Source organism: Pelodiscus sinensis, chromosome 1 (assembly GCF_049634645.1).
Source record: "Pelodiscus sinensis isolate JC-2024 chromosome 1, ASM4963464v1, whole genome shotgun sequence".
Classification (NCBI taxonomy): domain Eukaryota; kingdom Metazoa; phylum Chordata; order Testudines; family Trionychidae; genus Pelodiscus; species Pelodiscus sinensis.
The window spans coordinates 112,191,404-112,211,468 of record NC_134711.1 but is presented as its reverse complement, the minus strand read 5'-3'; the positions used below and the strand labels follow the sequence as shown (position 1 = coordinate 112,211,468).

General features: G+C 40.9%; 1 protein-coding gene across 4 annotated transcripts in view; it reads left to right on the top strand.

The window, feature by feature from the left end:
* EPS8 (EGFR pathway substrate 8, signaling adaptor) overlaps window positions 1–20,065 on the top strand; it is a 162,360-nt gene that overhangs the window by 113,230 nt on the left and 29,065 nt on the right. For 3 of the 4 annotated variants that reach the window (XM_075897568.1, XM_014577119.3, XM_075897575.1), the window contains 4 exons: window positions 831–1,014; window positions 4,677–4,810; window positions 8,683–8,794; window positions 11,680–11,823. In XM_075897568.1, coding sequence (XP_075753683.1) covers window positions 831–1,014; window positions 4,677–4,810; window positions 8,683–8,794; window positions 11,680–11,823 — 574 coding nt within the window. The remainder of the gene's footprint in view (window positions 1–830; window positions 1,015–4,676; window positions 4,811–8,682; window positions 8,795–11,679; window positions 11,824–20,065) is intronic. The other variant, XM_075897583.1, reaches the window with a different exon arrangement.

Below are 20,065 nucleotides of genomic sequence, written 5' to 3'. Positions count from 1 at the left end.
GTCACCTTCATTCATTTTCAGCAACACCCATAATGAGAAACATTAAAGGAAACTATAAAGTGTATCCCTGGGTCCGTTTCTCCTTTTAAGAGGCAATGATTCAAACTGCAAGGCAGTGTTTTATGTAGAGTATATAGGCACAGCTCACTGTGGAAAAACTGCAACAGATACAGTAAATGCAATGATGAAATCAGTGGATCTCTAAGGAATATTGTGGTATTTGAAAAAAAGTAGTCAGTATCAGAAAACTCTGTTCTGCAAAAGTAGTGATTACATTTATTCTTGTGGGTGTGGGGTTATATGAATAACTAGAAGACTTACCTGGTGTTGCCCACATCCTTCAGGGCAGGGAGCTGGTGGTGTGGGAGGTGCAGGAGTCAGGGAAGAGCCTTGGGGATATGGCGGGGGCAGTACAGGAGGCTGGAACGTGGGGGCGTGAGAATGAGGGTCGGGAGGGTGAGGAGGACGGCGGGGGTGTGTGTGTGGAGTTATGTTTATTAAGACACCAGACAGAGGGATATTGGAATACTGTTGCTTTTCAAAAGATAAACCAAATCCCATGCTGACTTATGATTGGCCCCTCTGCTCTCCATCCTTTGCATTGTGACAGAACTTCTGTCATCTCTCTTGACATTTGGAAGGTCCTTGGGACAGAGACAGTCTCTTTCTACTATGTAAAGAGGTAGCGTAGATACAGAGAAGGAAGCATTATTTATTGAGGGTAATGAGAGGTTTCTCCTGAGGAAATGAAATGCTTTGCAATTTTTTTAAGGATTCATTATTGTAAATAACTTGTGCCGATCTTAATACATGCCTCTCATTTTATACAGAGTGGACTGGCCGAAAGATCAGTTTATTCCACCTTATATCCCACGCTTCAGAAATGGTTGGGAGCCTCCTTTGCTGAGTTTCATGGGAGCTCCAAATGAACAAGAACTAAATCAGTTGGCTGAGTCTGTGGCGAATGTTGCAGAGCAGCAACGGAAACACGAAATGAAAAGAATGTCAGCTGAGGTAGGTTCATTGCTACAGTATTTGTAAAGTAGGGAGAAGACTGGACTAGCTATTCGCTTCATGAACAAACCAGTCCAAGAGTCACACTGTGTAATGGTTGTTGCTAGTAAGGAAGTGAACGTGGAGGCGCAACTGTGTCATTTGCATCAGTGTGACTCCACTGAAGTCAGTAATGTTGCAGTAGATTTAGGCTGTGCAACAGATAAAAGCCAGACTCATTGAGTAGATAAAATATCGGGTCTTATCACCATTCCATTAAATTCGATGGAGTCTTTTGCCACTGCCTCCAATTGGAATTGGATTCTAGGGCCTAAAGAACCATTTTTTCTCCTTTCAGATGCATGTGCACAGGTCCTATAGCTCTCCCAAAGTGATACAACATTATCTTTCATAATACCATGTTTGCAGGCCAGCTGACAGGGTGGGGAGGCAAAGGGGACAGTTGCCTCGGAACCTGGCAATTCTAAGAGGCCGGGGCTCCTGGCCGCTAGCAGCTGGAGTCCCAGGCCCCTTTGACTCACCACCGGAGTGGTGGAGCACCCTTCCAGGTGTTCCATGGGGCTCTGAGAGTTGGGGGGGGGTTGAGCTGGCTGCCCCCGTCCCTCCCCTTCCACCTGAAGTCCTGTCCTTCAAGGGGCACAGAGTGGCTCCCTTCCACATTTTGCCACAGGGCACACAGTGGACACACAGTCCTACTGTGTGTATGTTAAAGATAGCTAACTATGTTTGTCCAGTAAAACATTCAGGCACCTGAATGACCCCTCCCCACCTGCTTGGCCCTCCTTCAAACTCTTAGTAAACAGATGGACACATCCAGAAGGTTAGCAAATCTGAGCTCTGGGGAGCCAAGGATTGACACGTACTCCGGAGACAAAAGACTTTTAGGGGGGGATTTCCTACCATTAGTCTTTCAATGTCCTATTGCAAGGTGCTCAAGAAATGTCATTTATTTCCTATTAAGAGTTTTCAGGGGAACAAACATTTGTTTTCATCATTTCCCTGAACTTTTTCAGTGTTCTATTGGAAAATGAAAAAAAAAAAACCAGTAGTAGTTTTTGGCTTATTTTGCTTGTTGATGAAATGGCATTTTCTAGTATGTAAAAACATATATTTACCATTCAGGATTTTATAGGTTAAATTGGTCCTTTGACTGTACATATCTCTGGGGCCTTTATGCCTGTGCTATGTATTTAAAACAAATACTGAAAAATTGTAGGGGTTTCCTACATTTGTAGGACACCATGGTTAGCAAATGTTTCTGGGGCAGAGGTGTCTGTATAAAAGCATGTAAATCCAGAACAGCAGGAAGAGAGATGAACAAAACGGAATAAAGAGTATCCCAAATGACACAGTCTCCTGAAGGAATCAAATATGTTTCACAGTCACTTACTTTGAACTCTGCTTAACTTTTGCCCCAATGCCTAAGCATTAATTTAATGGTTTTTTTCTCCTTGTTTGCGTGTAAAAGTGCAAAATATACAACCCAAGAAAATAGAGAACTGTAATTTTTTAGTTATAATCATCGGTATCATTTGTAGTTACATTATGTTAAAAATATTCCTGATAGAAGTGATTTTTAAATTAATCGCATTCCTTTACATTTCTATAATGTTTGGCTCTTGATTGGTAAAGTTTGGTTGATTAGAGGGAAAAAAAATGTCCTAACAAAGTTTGCAATACTAAGTTTGAAATCCTCAATTCCTGACTTCCTAATGATTCACTGTATGCTCGAGGGCAAATCATTTAAACTTGTTGTAACTTGGCTTCCCACCTGTAGCATGTTTCTCATAATACTTATCTCACAGAAGTGTTGTGAGACTTAATATTTCTGAAGTGCCTTAGGACCCTCCCAGATAAATGATACTGTGCAAGGCAAAATATTATTGTGTATGCTGTAAAGACAGTATAGAATATAATACTTAAATGCGGCCTTAATTACCAGACATCTGTTTTGTTAAGGGTGATCCTTGATAGTAGCTAAAGAAAAATACTAGATGGGGGATGCAAATCAGTTTTTTTCCTGTTGGGAGAACTTCAGGGAGATACCTTTTTTATGTTGTGTCGCTCTTACCAGATAGTCAGCAATAGTGAAGCAATACAGGAGATCTCATCCTTATGACAAGAGATCCCATTAGTAATCACTGACACACTGATTCAGTGTCAGACAGGTACCAGCATAACACAGCTCAGACCTCACCTTCCTAGGGCTCCCTTTTTCCTCTAAGGCATTCTTTTCAAATGGGAAATACTACCCAGTGTGTGTTAAATAATGATATGCTTGCTGCTACCATGGCTACAGTTCCTAACCTTTATAACTAGGGATTGGTCTGCAGTCTAGCAGTGTGGATCAGAGAGAGCTTCATGAGAGTGTTTCCCATCCTTGAGTTTTAAGATACAATTGTATACGCTGTGGTTCCAGTGATGTGGTTGTCAGTTCAACAATCATGATTTCAAATGAGAAGCTATGATGGAAACACTGTAGATTTGCTTATGATTATTGCACTTTTCCTGGGATTGTGAGCTTTTGTGGGGGCAGGGATTGTTTTCCTCTGCCTTTACGTAGCATGGAGGGGAACCAATCTTGATTGGAATCCATGGGGGCTACCATGATACAAATAATTTTGTCTGTCGACTAACGTGACTTACTTTTTCCCAGTTGTTTCTTGCTTACATACTATAAGCCATGGAGCACTTGATGGTTTTCTAGAAGGTTGTGATATTGCTGTTACTATACAAACATTTTCTAATTTTGGTGATGATGATACTTAGCAGAGGGGTTCAGTGAGGCATTTATCAGAAGGAGAAAACAGAGGTACAGACAGGGTAAATGATTTGCCCAAAGTCACACAATCAGAGCCAGGCTCAGATTTGTTGCAGCACAGCCTCTCATGTCTGTACTCAGTTCAGTAGATGATACTACTTTATCAGTGCCATATTATTTTATGTTTAGATGAGAGTATGAGGAAGGGAGGTCTAGAATGAGTGCTTTCAGTTGCCTACATGCAGTAATCCTCAGAAATTAACTTGTTAGTTGGTAGCTCTGCTTTTTGGGAACTGGGTGGTGTCATAATTATATTGAGGAGATGAAATATCTTTACTTGAATGCACAAAGGGTTATTGGAATATATGCAATGGCAGAAGATGTTCTAGCCGTGCCAAAGGTGCTCTTCAAATTTCAACCAAGATTTTAATATTGCGAATGCTGTTGACTCATTCACATTTAAATTATGATTTATTTAACTCTTGACTCTGCCACTCCTCCTCACATCGGAGTAGTAGCTTACTGTATACACAGCTCCACTGACTTCAGTAGGACTTTCACAGAGCCGGTACTATTCCATATAAAAGTGGCAGAATTTGAGGCCTTAGAAAATAAGATTGTGCACTCCTAAAATAAGGTAGTGCTCCCAAGTAGCTTTTATTCCTTACGCCTGCTCAGCATTGTGTGTAATTTATCTGATGTAGAATGTCTTTCTTTGTCCTTGTATTAAAATGCACAAATAATTAAAATTTCATGGCAGAATAACAAATAGCTGAGAACAAGGGAATGTGAATGCTGACAGAGAACCTATAGGTGTCAGAAAATGTTGCTGTAATAAGTTAAATAACCACAGCTCTGTGTGTGTGTGTGACATTATTCCTTTTTGTTTTCTGTCTTTCAGCATCCCAGTGTCCCAGACTATCCTCCATCTGATGGGTATGCATTCAGTAACACAGCTTACAAAAGAGGGCCTCTGCCGGACCAGGGAGCAGCTGTTGCTGCCTTTAAACAAACTGTTAGCCGACATGTAGATAGGTAACATTGAATGGACATCACGAATAGAGCTGTGGATAACTGTCCCAATTTATTGCTTTTGGAGTGGAGGGGTCTCTGTTTATTTTTACTTCTATTTCTATGTCCAGGTTCTGTTGTCATTTCCAAAATATGAAATTGTCCTTCCAATGGTACGGGACTGGGCTTTGCTTTTGTTCAGTGCTGGTTAAATAAAGCTCCTTTAGTGTACTCTCTGCACAAGTGCTCATGTGAAGTACTCTTTATACACAGTTAAAGGGGTGCTTCTGTCAAAAGCTGTAAATTAATAGAAATGGAATTCTGAACATTTTCAAACAGAATCAGAACACAGGATCTTTTAACATGGACGAAACAAAACCTTTTTCTATTTTATTTCCAAGTGTGGAGCGCTATTTACTCCTTTTGGAAATACAAAGAATTGCTTTGCCGTTCCTTGCAATTTTTGGTGTCTCTCGCTGCTCCCTCTAGTTTCATTCTTAATGCTTGTTTAGAATAGGATAGAAATAAAGTCTTTCTTTTCCCTGTGTTAGATGTGGAATTGCACTGAAATTGCAGGAGAGGGTGACCAAGCACAGTGTAAGGGAGTGCTTTTGCATAAAGGAGTTATTCCCTTCCCATCTCTTTAGCTTGGTCAGAGTATATTAGGATTGCATCCACTGAATAGTACCTCTTATATATGGGAAGGCTATGTTTGTGTAAGCAAAGGTGTGAATTGAAACAAATATTGTGATACCAGTACAAAGTCCAGTGTAGACACTCTTATTCCTGTCCAAAAGTGTATTGTTTTTGGTTTAGCTCATATTACTTGGCAAGACGTTTAAGGTAAATTGATAAAAAGTCACACTTCCCCGTATAAAAATGTCCACATGGGGAGATTATACTAGTATAACCAGGGCTCGACAATTAGGGCAATCTACTCGCTCGTGACGAGTAGATTTTAGCCCGACCCGGCGCCTCAGCACAATCAGCGCATGCGCAGCGTGCCAAACCGCGCGGCTGGCGAGCTAGGCTCACCACCCCTTGTCAAGCCCTGAGTATAACTATACCAATCTATGTGATTTCATTCTCCTGTGTAGACAGGGTCTTACCCTCCGGGCCTTTATCCAATGCTACATATGCATTTCCATTCTGGCCTTTTAAATAATGCCAGCTGTACGCTGATGCCAAGTGGTACCTAGTAGGGAAGCTCATCCTGGGTGGGAAGGGGGTAAAAACCTTATAACTGATTTGTTAACAAGCAGAGTTCAATAGTAAGTGTTGAAGCCGTCGTGGACAGGCAGCGGAGCTCAAGCGGAGGGGGGTCTGGAGAAGAAGAGTACAAGCTGCCCATTTCAGCTACAGATTTTTAGCCACTTTTAGCTCATTTTTATTATTTAGAACAGCTAACCTGGCAATTATTGATAGTGGCCACTAACTGCTGCTGCCACAAGCTTCTGGGGGAAAGGAAAGGTTCCACATTCTCCCTCTATTTTTAAAAAGAAGAAAAGAGCGAGAGAGAGAAAGATGTTTAAAATGAATGAGCCATTCACTCACCTGCGGGGGTGTGCCATGGGAGGCTACTAGCATGTTTCATGGTTGGTGAAACATACAGGCAGTTGATTTTTTTGATCTCCGTGTATCAGTAATGGACACCTGGGGTGCATGGCTTACTGCTACTGTAGATCATTATTCTGAGACAAGAGGACTAGTGAATGTGCTTTATATTTAAGATGTGTGGGGTTGCAGCATACATGTCATGCAGCTTTTTTGTACTGACATTTGTAAAACAGTATCACAGAAAGCAGTGCAACCAGTTGCGACTTAGCCAAGAAAATGCAAGTTGACTATAACTACATGATATCTAACTGGAAATGTGGTGGAGCTGTGATGCATTTGCAGTGGGTGGATTTCCCATATAATGATCAAGTACAAGTAAATTGGGATTCTCCTGGAGCTAGATTGGAAACGTGGGATTTTCATTGGGCACTCTCTGCTCTGGGAAGTTTACCACTGATTGGCAGGAGCAGAGTTAAACCTGCCCTGAAAGCTTTTGAAAATCCCACCTGCATTTCTTTCCCTATTGGGAGAGGAATTGGAGAGAGACTTAAAAACTGCAGACAAGTGGGATGAGTTTGAAAAGGCAGCACAAAACTGTGCCAGGACCATTAGGAGGCTATTAGTCATGCAATGAAATGGCAAGAAGGCAATCAGAAACTGCATAAACCAAGAAGGTGGTTTTAAACTGAGTACAAAATAGCTACAACTGGGCTTCCGCTCCTCTCCATTGACTAAATTATAGTTATGGATATGAACATTGTTCATATCATGTTTTCCCTTCCTCTCTTACATGTGCTAATCACTTTCAGCATATCATTTTTTCTTTCAAACCTGTGTACAGATTTACAATCTAAATATGACTATGCCTTTTTTCTGCTGTTCTTCAAGTAAAGTGAGACAGTTCTCCACAGCCAAACAATAGCTAAGTAACTACTGCAGCACTCGAGGATGTACTTGGGATCAGTAGTTACAATCAGTGAACTGCCAAAAGCAAAATGCATTTGTGTCTCTTATGTGATGTTTTGTCCAGCATTTCAAAGTCATTCTTTGTTTACTACTAGTTCGTGATCTCTTCTACATGGTGATTTTGATGTGTATCTCATTTGCATTAGGTGTATATTGCTTTTCTTTCTTTTAGAAGCTTTAGGAGGGGTCGGGGCAGGGGGAGGCTTTGACCTTGAAGACTTGGTTGTACATGAACCCACTAACTCACTTTCCAAAAGGAATCCGAACATCTCTTTCCTCCTGGAAGGAGAACGCTTTGCTGTGTGTTCTTTGTCTCACTAAGTTTTATCTAAACTTTATCTTAACTGCTTATAAGTCATTTTTAATTTTCACTTGAGGCAATGCCTCTGGGCAGTTAGCTCACATAGAGCCTTTTGAACAAATAAGAAAAAGTACTTATGAGGGGAAAGTATTTTTTATATTGGCAGTTTAATTTGATGAGATTTAATGCTGAAAATATTCATTCGGACTATAGTCATTGGTAAATTACAAACAGTTGATTTGAAATGTAAGAGTGCAATCTCTCTTGAAGCACATTAAGATGCTTTATAAATGACTAATAATTCTTTCCCAATAGATTAGTTTGCTTTATTACTCAAGACTATTAAATACAGTACAGCAAGGGTGGGGCACTGAAGGCCCAGGAACCAGATGCAGCCCCTGGCTTATGTGGATCTGATCCCTGAGACTTGGGGCTCCCGCCTCCCCCAGCACTGGGGAGCCCACACCAGTGAGGTGTGGGGATTTTTTTGATTCTCACTTGTTTGCAGCCCTCAACTGATTTTTCTGTGGATCAATGACCACGACCCCAAAAATGTTCCCCACCCCTGCAGTACAGAAATACAGCTGTAAATCTGATGCATTTATTTGATTTACCTAAATACATGGCATCTGCAAGTCTCTAAGGGTACGTCTATGCAGCAGTGCTAAAGCTGAAATAAGCTATGCAACTTCAGCCTTCTCAATTGCGTAGCTGTAGTCGAAATAGCTTATTTCTGCGTGTCTACACAGCAGAAAGTCGAAGTTAGAGCACTCTTCCTCTGACTTCCCTTACTCCTCATGAAATGAGGGTTATAAGAGTTGGAGTAAAAAGTCCTCCAGCCCGACATTATTTTGACATTATATCAAAATAACTGCTTGTAGTGTAGGCGCGGGCTGTCTTATTTCGGAATAACGTTAGAATGGCCGTTAAATGTTGCAAAGGATAAATTCTATGGAAATGAAGTATCCTAAAAGAGATGAGCAGGCTATTTTAGTGTCCTAAAATAGATTGCTTAAATGTTTTAAGTTTCAAGTTGCTTGGCTAAATAATGTTTGGGTTGTTTGCTTTGTAGAAATTATGAAGCACACAGTAAGGCACAGCCCAAGAGATATGCCAAATCCAAGTATGAATTTGTGGCAAGGAACCACAGTGAACTTTCTGTCATGAAGGATGAAATTTTAGAGGTAATGTAATGTACAGAAATGAAATTTCTAATCCCTCCCAGATCAAATGGTATTCTATCTGTGAACATTTTGGAGAATGATTCCTGGCATGCCAGTCAGAATAATTCTGAAGAAATATGGAAAGATCACTTATTTTATCTTGAATCTTAGTCAAGATACTTGGGGACTCCATGCTGAACTATAATTTGTTGCTATAGACCTAATCTCCTTTAATAGTTGGGTGGGATTTCATAGCTTTCTGCCATCTGAATTTTACTATTAATAATATTTGTATAAAAGGAAAGCCTAGAGATCCTATTCTTCCAGTCGTTGTTCATATACATCGCAAGAGACAGCCTCCGTCTTGAAGAGATTATAGTCTACATGGACAAGTCAGGCAAAAGGGAGGGAAGGAGAAACAGAAGTATAGAAAGGTGAAGAAGTGTCTTGCCTGAGGTTCTACGGCACATTGGGGACAGAGTCAGACTTGGGTCCGCTGATTACCAGCTGTTTCCTGTTCATGGTGCTCTGTCTTCCAACTATTTACCTTCCCAAAATGTTACGATATCCTTGGGTTATTAATATTCTTTGCTATCAGTTTAGAATGTGTACATTCATATCTGCTCTCCCACACACATCTCTGCTTACTTCCATTATACCCCATGTGAACTTATCGGTAAGGTCACTAGTCTTTTTTCCTCTTCCATATCCTACCTCTGTTAAGTGCCTCAGAGCCTGATGGGCCATGTGTACACTTGGAGCTGGAAGGTGGGATTCTCAGCTCGAGCAGACCTGCACATGGGAGCTTACACATACTAATGTAGCCCCGGTGGTATGGGCAACAGCAAGCCTTAGCATGGACTAACCCCACAGTGCTCAGCCCATGCAACCAGTGCTGCTGCTATTAGTACACTAGCTCAGTGACAGCTAGGGAGCATATTCATTCAAGATGGGAATCACACCCCTAGCTATTGAAGGTCAGATAGAGATGGGTGGTATTTCAGAATGTATAATTTTTTAAAAAATTGTACATATATACTATTTATGCCTCTCTCCCTACATCCTTCATATACCACTGGTTTGGTTCTAAGGACTTTAGGGGAGGAACTCTGTATTTATATCTATAAGGATAGTGCCAACTACATTGGAACCTGAGTCCTGCATTAAACTTCTAAATGCTACTAACTGTAAATATTAAATATGACGATACAAAGAGGATCTATAATGGTTCCTTTGAGACATCAATGAGAGCTGTGTCTTGGCACTAGAATCAATTATTTGTTTTTCTAAAGCATTCTTGGCTATTGACTGTGTTGGAAGCATTTGATTTTTGTACCAGTGGGGTATCTTATTTGTTGTCTCCTGTGGTGATTTAGAATAATTCTTTAGCTGAATCAAGCATAAGGGATAATATAGCTCAAGCTTAATTTACTGGGTTATGCTACCTTTTATTAATTAAGTCCCTATCCAGTTGCCAGAAATCCCCATTTACCCAGCTCTCAATGTTCTATTAAAAAAGTCACCACACACCCAAATAAAACTAAAAAGGAGATAAACATGTCGGCTACATCTAGACTGGCATGATTTTCTGCAAATGCTTTTAACGGAAAAGTTTTTCCGTTAAAAGCATTTGCGGAAAAGAGCATCTAGATTGGCACGGACTCTTTTCCACAAAAGCAGTTTTTGCGGAAAAGTGTCCGTGCCAATCTAGACGTGGTTTTGCACAAGAAAGCCCCGATCGCCATTTTCACCATCGGGGCTTTTTTGCACAAAACAATACTGCGTTGTCTACACTGGCCCTCTTGCGCAAAAGCATTTGTGCAAGAGGGCTTTTGCCCGAACAGGAGCAGCATAGCATTTCCGCAAGAACACTGACGATCTTATATGAGATAGTCAGTGTTCTTGCGGAAATTCAAGTGGCCAGTGGAGACAGCTGGCAAGTTTTTCCGCAAAAGCTGCTGCTTTTGTGGAAAAACTTGCCAGTCTAGACGCAGTCGTCATCTATTTAGTTTAGAATACGTGGGTGAATTGGTAGAAACAGGTGAATTATATTATATTAAAATGTACTTTCCCTGTATTAATGACCAACTATAGAATAGATGAGAAAAAACCCACCACCTTTCAATGTCCTTTTTCTTGTATGATTACTGATCAGGTACGTGCCTTCAAAACTATTTAGAGGAAGTAAACTATTTATTTTTATTTTATCAACTCAGCTAACTGGGAAGATTCCAGATAATGTTTGTTCACTACTCTAAGGGTGGTCCTCTCCCTGTCTGTTGACTGGGATGCATCTATGATTTGGTTTGGTTAGATTAGGTCAGAAGTGAGGAACCTCTTTTGGGTCAGGGGCTGCTGACCCACAGAAAAATCAGTCGGGGGCCACACACAAGTGAAGACGAACCCCCCACACGCACACTGACATGGTCCCCGATTGAGAAGGAGAAATATGCTCCTCACATTCCCCTCCCATACCAGAACCTAGAGGTAGGGGCAGCTTAGTAGATTTTGTGTTCTCCACTCCTGCAGTAGGTAAGCTTGGAGCACCAGTGTGGGCTCCCAAATGCTGGGGGAGGCCCTGAGCCTCGGGGGGGGGGGGGGGGGGGTGGAAGGGGGCAGGGTCAGGCAAGCCAGGCCTGAGGTTTCCCATCCCTGCATTAGATAAATCTTTATGTTATCAGGTTGTGCACCTTCATGATGTAATTTCAATCAATATAACCAAAAACAAAATAGGGAGAATGGCAGGTGGTGAGGGAGCAAAGGCATGTGATGAGGAAGGAACTATATCTGACTGAACAGTTGACAGTGGATGGAACAGATCCTGACAACTATGTGAGGCCTGATGCGGCGCAAGCCTCATATAAATGTTGTTCAACCTTTTAACATATTGTATCCAATGATTTCAGATTCTTGATGACAGAAAACAATGGTGGAAAGTTCAAAATAAAAGTGGAGTTGCAGGGTTTGTGCCAAACAACATCTTGGATTCACTGAGACCTCAGGAACCTGGTTTAGGACATCCCGAACCTGCATACAGTCACACCATACAGGTATCTTTTGTTCCTTAGAAAAAAATCCATTTATATTTTTAACAATCAAAGAAGGGAAGGTGGTTCAAAGCAGGATGAGAACAACAACAAAAATCTGTAAATTCTAGTGCAACCTCAAAATTATTCTTGCTCTATATAAGTTGATTTTTATTTCAATGCTAGTCTAAAATTTAAAAATATATATTCAATATAATAGGTCAGATCTTTTCCTTTGAATCTTCTGTTTTGTGATTAACAAACAACAAATATTTGTATCCTAATATGTACATTGTCCATTTATTTTAATTGCAAATATCCTTCGTATTTTGGTAGCTGTTGATGCCAAAGAAGGAGTTTGAATTATTTAAGGTAGGATTAACTTCATTCCTTTTCAGAGAGTGAACTTCAGTGTTCTTTCTTTTTCTTTTTCTTTTTCTTTTTCTTTTTCTTTTTCTTTTTCTTTTTCTTTGCATTTGGAAATATATATGAGTCTCTAATATCTAGTTCTCACAATTTGTAAGTTTATAAGGAAATAGGTATAGAACTCTGTGTGGTATTATGGGTGCCATAGAGTAGTGTGCTTGCTGTTTGAATTTGTGGAGCATTCATTTCTCAACGATAACCCCAGAGCACCAGTGGAAAAACGTATGCTAATGTTTGTCTAAAAGCTTTTGGCCTGATGTTGTTTTTCTGTTACATAATGGTGAGCTGAAGTATTTTATCTGCTCATTATATATGGGGAGCACAACCAGAACCCAGTACTGCAAAGGTAAAATACAAGGGTTCTTTCTATCCATGTAATTGCTCATATGAATAAGGATTTGCAGGATAAGGGCTTTTACAGTGTTGTAGCAGGCCAAAGGCTATATTTAGCTATAGATATCATGGTTTTTGGGAGCTTGCTTTTCGTTATGCTGTGTTGTTTCTAGAGATGGGCAAGCCAATTAAGATAAAGCAGAATTCCCAACCCTTCCCTTGAATCAAACTTGAATCCAAAATGCAAACCAAACTTCAACTTTATTTTTCTGTGATTAACTTGGTTCTCTATTATTCATTTTACTGTAGCCCCACATTTCTAGTTTCCAATACAAAATGGAAATTTTCATCTATTATTATTTAATATTTGTATTGCAGAGACACCTAGAGGTCTTAATCAAGGTTCTCATGCTAGGTGCTGTCCACTTAAATTACACGAAAGAAGGTACCACCTTTTATGCTATTTCTGGCCTGACTAGGGATACTGATAATCTTGTGAAACTAGTCTTGTAATATTTCCAGGCCAATATTGAAAACCCAGTAAGTTCAGACATAGTAGTTTAACTAAGTATCCAAAAGTGTGAGCACTTGCTTAAACTTGCATCAGTGGTCAAAGGGAGACTTTCATTGACTTCATTGGATTTTGAATTAGTTGATTGTATCGAGTTTGCCTATCACTAGTTGTTTTCCAATAACATTTGAGCTCTTCTTTTTTATTGTGTGTGAAATGATGCATGTATCTTTATAGTGTTTTGAAAACTCTAAAAATCTGAGTTTGTTTGCTTATTTAAGTGCATGTATTTTATTTGTTTTGGAACCCCTTACCAGAAAAAAACCCACAGGTCATGCGGGACATTTTGAGAAGTTTTTAATACGTTTAGCATAATCATCTCCAGTTTTTGAAGGATTTTTTACATGAAATAATGAAGAACATTAAAACTATAAGTACATCTTTTCACTTTTTCATAAAGCTCTCCCCACCTAATCATGGAAATTTAGAGATGTGTAATGGCCTTTAATGCTATAATATTTCCACCCTCCAACCATAGTGGATTGTTTCCTACAGTTCATTGTTCTTCTGCTTTGTCCAGTTTTAAATAATCCAAATGATGGGGTTTGAACCACTTCTCTAATGAAGCTATTCTGGGTTTAACAGGAAATTTTCTTTTATTCACCTGAAGGTTCCTTTCTTTAACTTCATCCTGTTGGATATTTGTCAGTGCAGCTGGTGACTGTGTAACCCAAAAGAAAGAACTTGTATTTGATAAATTCAAGCCACAGGCAACTATTCATCCTACGAATAAAACAACAGTAGAGGAAATAATACATAAAGAAAGCCTTCTCCAGGCACCTGCAGGCTGTACTTTGCTTATTATTGTTGTTTGATTATTTAAAAATAATCACTAAATAATCCTAATCCTAGTCCTGGCTCTGTAAGGCAAATTACATTCGGTAGTACCATAAAGTATAAAGCTATATTAAAAAATCACCTGAGATTCAGTGCATCACAAACTTTTGCTTGGACTTAACAGTCACAGATGCAGAAGGTCTTCACATAAACACCAATGTCATCGTTTACTTAGTGATGAAGATTATAAATGTAAGTGCTCCTGAGCCCCGTGCTGAGCTGGTTTTTCCATGCTTTCAAACATAATGCTTCAGCACTGTCATGCATAGGCCCTGTCAGCTGTAATGAATGTTGTGGGAGTGTTTTATGTCAATATTTATTTGTTCATTTATGTATTTGTGGTGGTCTGCAAAGCATACGTGACAGCAGGGAAAATCCGCTTCCTGGTGTGATGGCATTAAGGCCCCACTAAGACTGTCACATTTGTTTTTCTTACAATTTTTTCCAGTTGTAAGCCCTCTCTTGGTGAGATGAATAGCTAATGCATTAATTACTGCACTTAATTACTTGAATATTTTCAGGATTGATAAGAAAGCCTTTTGCATACCAGCCACTGTTTGCTCCATAGGCAACCTCTGTCAGTATACATGGATGCAGATTTTGGATTAAACTCTTCAGCCTCTTAATAGGCTGGGTCTAAGATAGTTACATGGAAGTGAGTCCACTGTGCCTTTGGAAAAGGTGGCTGATGCAACAGACTTACAAAATGGATGAGACACTACTCCAGTCTTTACCTGTACAGCCTCAGAGCGGTGGAAAGCTCTCCCCTCTACTTTTGGATGGACTGTAGGAATTTGAAAATACTAAACTAGAAACACTCAAAATACTAAAATGGGTAACATTTTCTTTTAGCTCTTCGGCATTGCACACTGGTGCTTGTGCAAGGGTTTTATGCTAATATGACTTCCTGGTTGTCATAGCCTCTTACGATTTCAGCTATTTAATGTGCCTTTGTTACTGTGGAGCTACAAAGACAGTTTCATTGATGTCAGATAACGAATACCTTATGTATATTAATAATTTGCCAAGCAATCTAATAATTTCCTTTGTTTTAGTGATAACATTTCTAATGGAAATACAGCATATACAATATGTGTGTTTTCTCTTTATTTTGCATTTTATTCTGTTTTTTTAAAGTAAAATTGAGAGATGTCATAAAGAGATGTTATATGATAGGAATAGTCCTTGAGGCAGAGAAATATTATACCCTTTTTATAGATAAGCTTAGGCACAGAGGGCAAATTTCCACTCTTTGTTTTCAAATTTTGACTTTCAATGAGATTTAGGTTCCTCAGTCATTTGTAAAAATAGAAATTACATGCTGAAGTAACGTAAGAATTTTTTTAAATGTTTTGTGCAAAAGAACTTGATGATTTGACAAATGTCACTGAGGAATTTTGTAAAGCAACTGGGGATTGAATTTTGCATCCTGATTTCTGACTCGCTGTCTTCACCCTGAGACCACGCCCTTTTAACCCTTTGCAGGTCAGAACTGTGGTGAATGAAGCAGGTCCAAATTGTACAGTAGAACCTCTATGGATAGTAATTTCATGCTCTAATAAGACTATAGCAGTAGGAGTATATTACCTACCACCTGACCAGGATTGCGTTAGTGGTTGTGAAATGCCCAGGGAGATTAGAGTGGCTATAAAAACTAAAATTCCAATAATAGGGATTTCAACTATCCTCACATTGACCTGATACATGTTACCACAGGACAAGATGCAGAGATAGTTTCTTGACACTTTAAATGACTGCTTCTCGGAGCAGCTAGTCATAGAACACACAATAGGAAAGGCAGTTCTTCAGTCTGAAGAGGAGCACAGGATCTGGCCCAAAAGGTGAATATAGCTGGACTGAGAAGGGTAGGGGACTGAGAAATGTGAAGGAGACTCAGGGCAGCAGATTGGGGGCGCAGGGTAGGGGATTGGGGTATGTGGTAGGGCTTACAGTGGGGGGGGGTGCAGGAATCATGGCAGGGGGTGAGGGGTTCATGATGGGAGGGGCCTAATGGGACCATCCACAGAGACAAAGGTGGCGCTGCTCTGGGGAGGGAGGGATAGTGCTGTGCTACCCGGCTGTGGCATGTCCTTAGGAGGTGGGAGGCAGCAATTTCTAGTCCTGGGCTCTCCTCAAGGGGGAACAGCAGTTCCCAGTCCTGGTGTTTCCAGGGGTGGGGGGGGGGGTGATATCCATCCCTGGCCTCTCCTCGTGGGTGCATTACCCTGGATGGGGCATAGGCTGTGGCTCCTCGGCGGGCGGGGGGGAGGAGAGCAGGTCGGACTCTGCTCCAGGAGGGGTCAGTTCCCAGACTCTCTTTGGGTGGGAAGGGCACCTTCTCTGAGGGAAACAATTGCTGGGTAGGTGCCTGAATGGTTGTGGGAGAAGTATGGAACAGGGTGGGGGCGTTTTTGAGAGGGATTTTTAGGGATCCTAGCTGACCCGGAGCCTTTCCCATTCAGATAGGCACATCTGCCCAGTTTGCTTATGTTTCCTGCACAAAGTTCCCTCTAAGGTGCGTGGGCACACACCAAAAATGTACCTCTTGTCCATCTCCTCAGAATATCTACAGAGTGGTTGCTCAGCTGCTCTGGGGCGTGGCTGGGTGGCGGGTGGTGGCTTCGCCCCAGGAGTAGCAGGGCAGCCAGCATGTAGCCCTGGCCCTAGCTTCAGCCCTTCCCCAGGGCTGGAGCTGCAGGCCATGTTGCGGGCAGCTGCTCCTCCGGCGGCCCAGGCCAAGGCCAGAGTCCGAGCCTGAGCCGTGTCATAGGAGACAGGAGGTGGCTCCTCCAGCAGCCCTGGCCAGGGTCAGAGCTGGAACCGTGTCATAGGCAGCAGCTCCTCCAGGAGCCTCAGCTAGCGCCAGACCCTGAGCCACTTTGCAGGTGACTGCTCCTCTGGCAGCCCTGGGTGGGTCCAGAGCCCGAGTTCACGTTGCAGGCAGCATGGCCCTGCTGGGGCCAGAGCCAGAGGCTGCATGGCAGGCAGCAGCTGCTCCAGCAGCCTCTACTGGTGTAGGAGTAGATCCTGCCAGGCTGGAGCATCTCTGCCCGTGGGGTGCTAGGCCCCACAGAGCTGGAGCAGCCCGCCGGTTGACCATAAGTAGTAAGCATCACCCAGTAAGGGCGATATTAACTATTCACATCTCTATTTTGAGTCTGAGTTTAATAGTTGGTCTTTATTGTTTTCTATTGATTGCATGTGCTAGGTTGGTTTTTGTTTTAAAACCGCCCAGCTGGTGGCCATTTTTGGGCTTTTAAAAGATTTTAAATAAGAAGCATTATTTTTTGTGTTTTATAGGAATACCTATAGTTATTTTTTAATTATTATTTTAATGATAATTGTTACTGTTTTAATTGCTTTATTATTGACAAAAGGATTTTGGGTGTTTATTTTGGGTTTCTCTTTTTATTTTCATTTATTTTATGTTTAATATTAATCACTTAAGGGGGAAAAAAGTTAACCTTTGTGAAAGCATCAGGACACTTGGGGTATGTCTAGACTACATGGCTCCATCGACAAAGCCGTGTAGATTAGGTTTCTAGATGTTGGGAAATGAAGTGGCTATTTAAATAATCGCTGCTTCATTTACATCAAAATGGCTGCCGCGCTGTGCCAATCAGCTGTTTGGCAGCACAGCGTGGTAGTCTGGATGTTCCGTGGTCGACAAGGGAAAACATTGTTGACGGCCCCATTATACCTCATGGATTCTCCAGCAACCCTCTGTGTCTGGCAGTGTGTCTTCCAACCCCCCATCCCATGCCTAACCTGGGCCTGTGGGCAGGACACAGTGAGGAAAGCTCACTGCTATAACTAGTGAGATGGCTGCCCTCTGTTTTGGCACCAGAGCATCACCATGTGGATGAAAGATGTAACTGCAGTGCCTCTCCAGCAGAATATATGTTCAGGGGGAAGCAAAGGATTTGTGGGGCACATGAATTCTCTGTGTGTGTACTGGTGCAGAATTTCCCCAGGAGTAAACTATAGCAGAGATGGGCTTAGTCAGTATTAAAAGGGAGGTTTTCAAGAGAAAATTAAAATGTTGCAGCAGTGTTTGAGCTTATTAAGAATTCGTTATGGTTATAGAGCTAGAAGTAATATACCTCTTTCTAATCTCTGAGCATACCCTCCAGTGCGAGGCCTCATGCTCCTATCTATCTATATATTGAGAGAGAGTCCTTTGTTTCAATGTCTAAGCACTCGTGCACATACAAAAATAACCTTGGTGTGGTGGAAATAAAGCCCTTCCTTCCAGGAATTGATCATGCATGTTTAGGTTTAGTTGGTCCTTAGTTTTGTTTTAATTGCCAGAAAAAGTTATGTTACCTTTTGGCTTTATAAACTGGTAAATTCCATTTTAACAACTCTAGTTAAATTGCCCCAAATATTATAGGTTCAGCAAGAACAAATTTTAATGTAAATTTTCCCCATTTTTTCCATTTAGAAAACCCACACACATATAAACTGTTTTAACTGTTTAAGAGCTGTGTAGGCTACTGAGCACTCCAATTTTTACTGTAATACTGTAAAAATGCACAGTATTACCCCAATCTCACCTGACAGGGTTTTTTTAAGGGCCAAAAGTAGATGTCATTTGTATCTATTCAAAGGTACATTTTAAAGCAGACTGGTTACTTAGTAAAGTGTCATTCATGTTTTTGGTGTTTTTCTTAATGACCCTTTAAAAAAAAGTTGCATTTTACATTATCAGCCATTTTGAGAATCCTTGCAAGAGAAGGCAAGCCTTTTGCCAAAGAAACCTACATTTTTGTTTGTTCTGGCATATGAATATTAAGGTAGAGTTCTGGTTCCCTCCTTTAAGACAAATGCCCTCTATTATTCCTTGGAATCTACCATGAAGCCTTTCAAGCCTTTTTTTTGTTTAGTTATTGGCTTAAAATATTTGTGCCACCCCCTGACACTGAACATTTGTGCCCAAAATTCATGTCTGTTGCCAGCCACTCTAGATACCTCCGTACTTATCTGTTGCCAACTGTTAACTTTCCTGGTGCTTGTGAACTGAACTGTAACAAAGGGAAATGCATGCCAGGTGCTCATTTGGTAGTTGCCAAAGATATGGCGTCATTTTGAACTGAGCCAAAATCCATTTCTGTTATTCCATAGTAAAATGCTATTCTAGTAAAGTTGTCGTCATAAAAAGAGTTTTTAGTTCTTGAGAAGATGCTACTTTTTTGAGCCACTCTTGTATTATGTTTAAGGCAGAACTTAGCTGAGAAAAGTGCTACTGTTTGGATGTGCTAGTATGTAAATATTTTCTGAATATTGAAGTGGGTTTAAATTCCCATCTAGTACTTTTTGCAAGAAATGGGGAATTAATCTTGACAATCCTGGCCAATACCAACCAACCAACCTAAACTATCCCTGTAGTTCTAGATGTCTGCAGTGTTCTTTACTTCCTACCCTAAATAGTTACATATTGTTGCTGTGTTTCATCTCAGGAGTAGTTAGTAGTCTGAGAATGCAAAGTGATTTTTTTAAATTGTGTATGTGTATATATTTTTAAACCGTATCTGGGGAGAAGGAGTGTGTGTGCACATTTATACAGTAAGTCATCTCAGTAAAGCTCCACTGGATCTTGTGGATCATGCACAACAATTTTATCACAAACCATACATATCTCCCTAAAGCAAAACATTTATTTGAGCGTATATAGCTCTGATTGCACTGACAGAAGGCAACCATCTAGATCCAGGTCTGTGTGCTGCCATCCAGTTTGCAGTTCTATCTGCCTCTTTTGCTTTTTCCTCTCGATTCTCTTTACGTACAAGCCTTATTGACCGTTTCTCTGCTCTGAAAGTACAATTGGTATCTTTATAATTAAATGTATCAGCTTGCACTAAGCAGGGCTCTCACTTTGACAGCTTATTTTCCACCTCAGTTGGCTCTTCCAGGTACACTTTTGGCATTGCTTCTCTTCAGCTGTTTATCCTGGCACAAATGTATCACCTGCTCAGTGCCCTGTGTCACTGTATTGGAGGGGAGTCTGATCTGTCCCACAGCCAATACTCTTCTTTGAGAGCCTGGTTTTTCTACTTTGTATTATTTTATAATGTTTTAATTTGCACTGTGGTTGCCCCC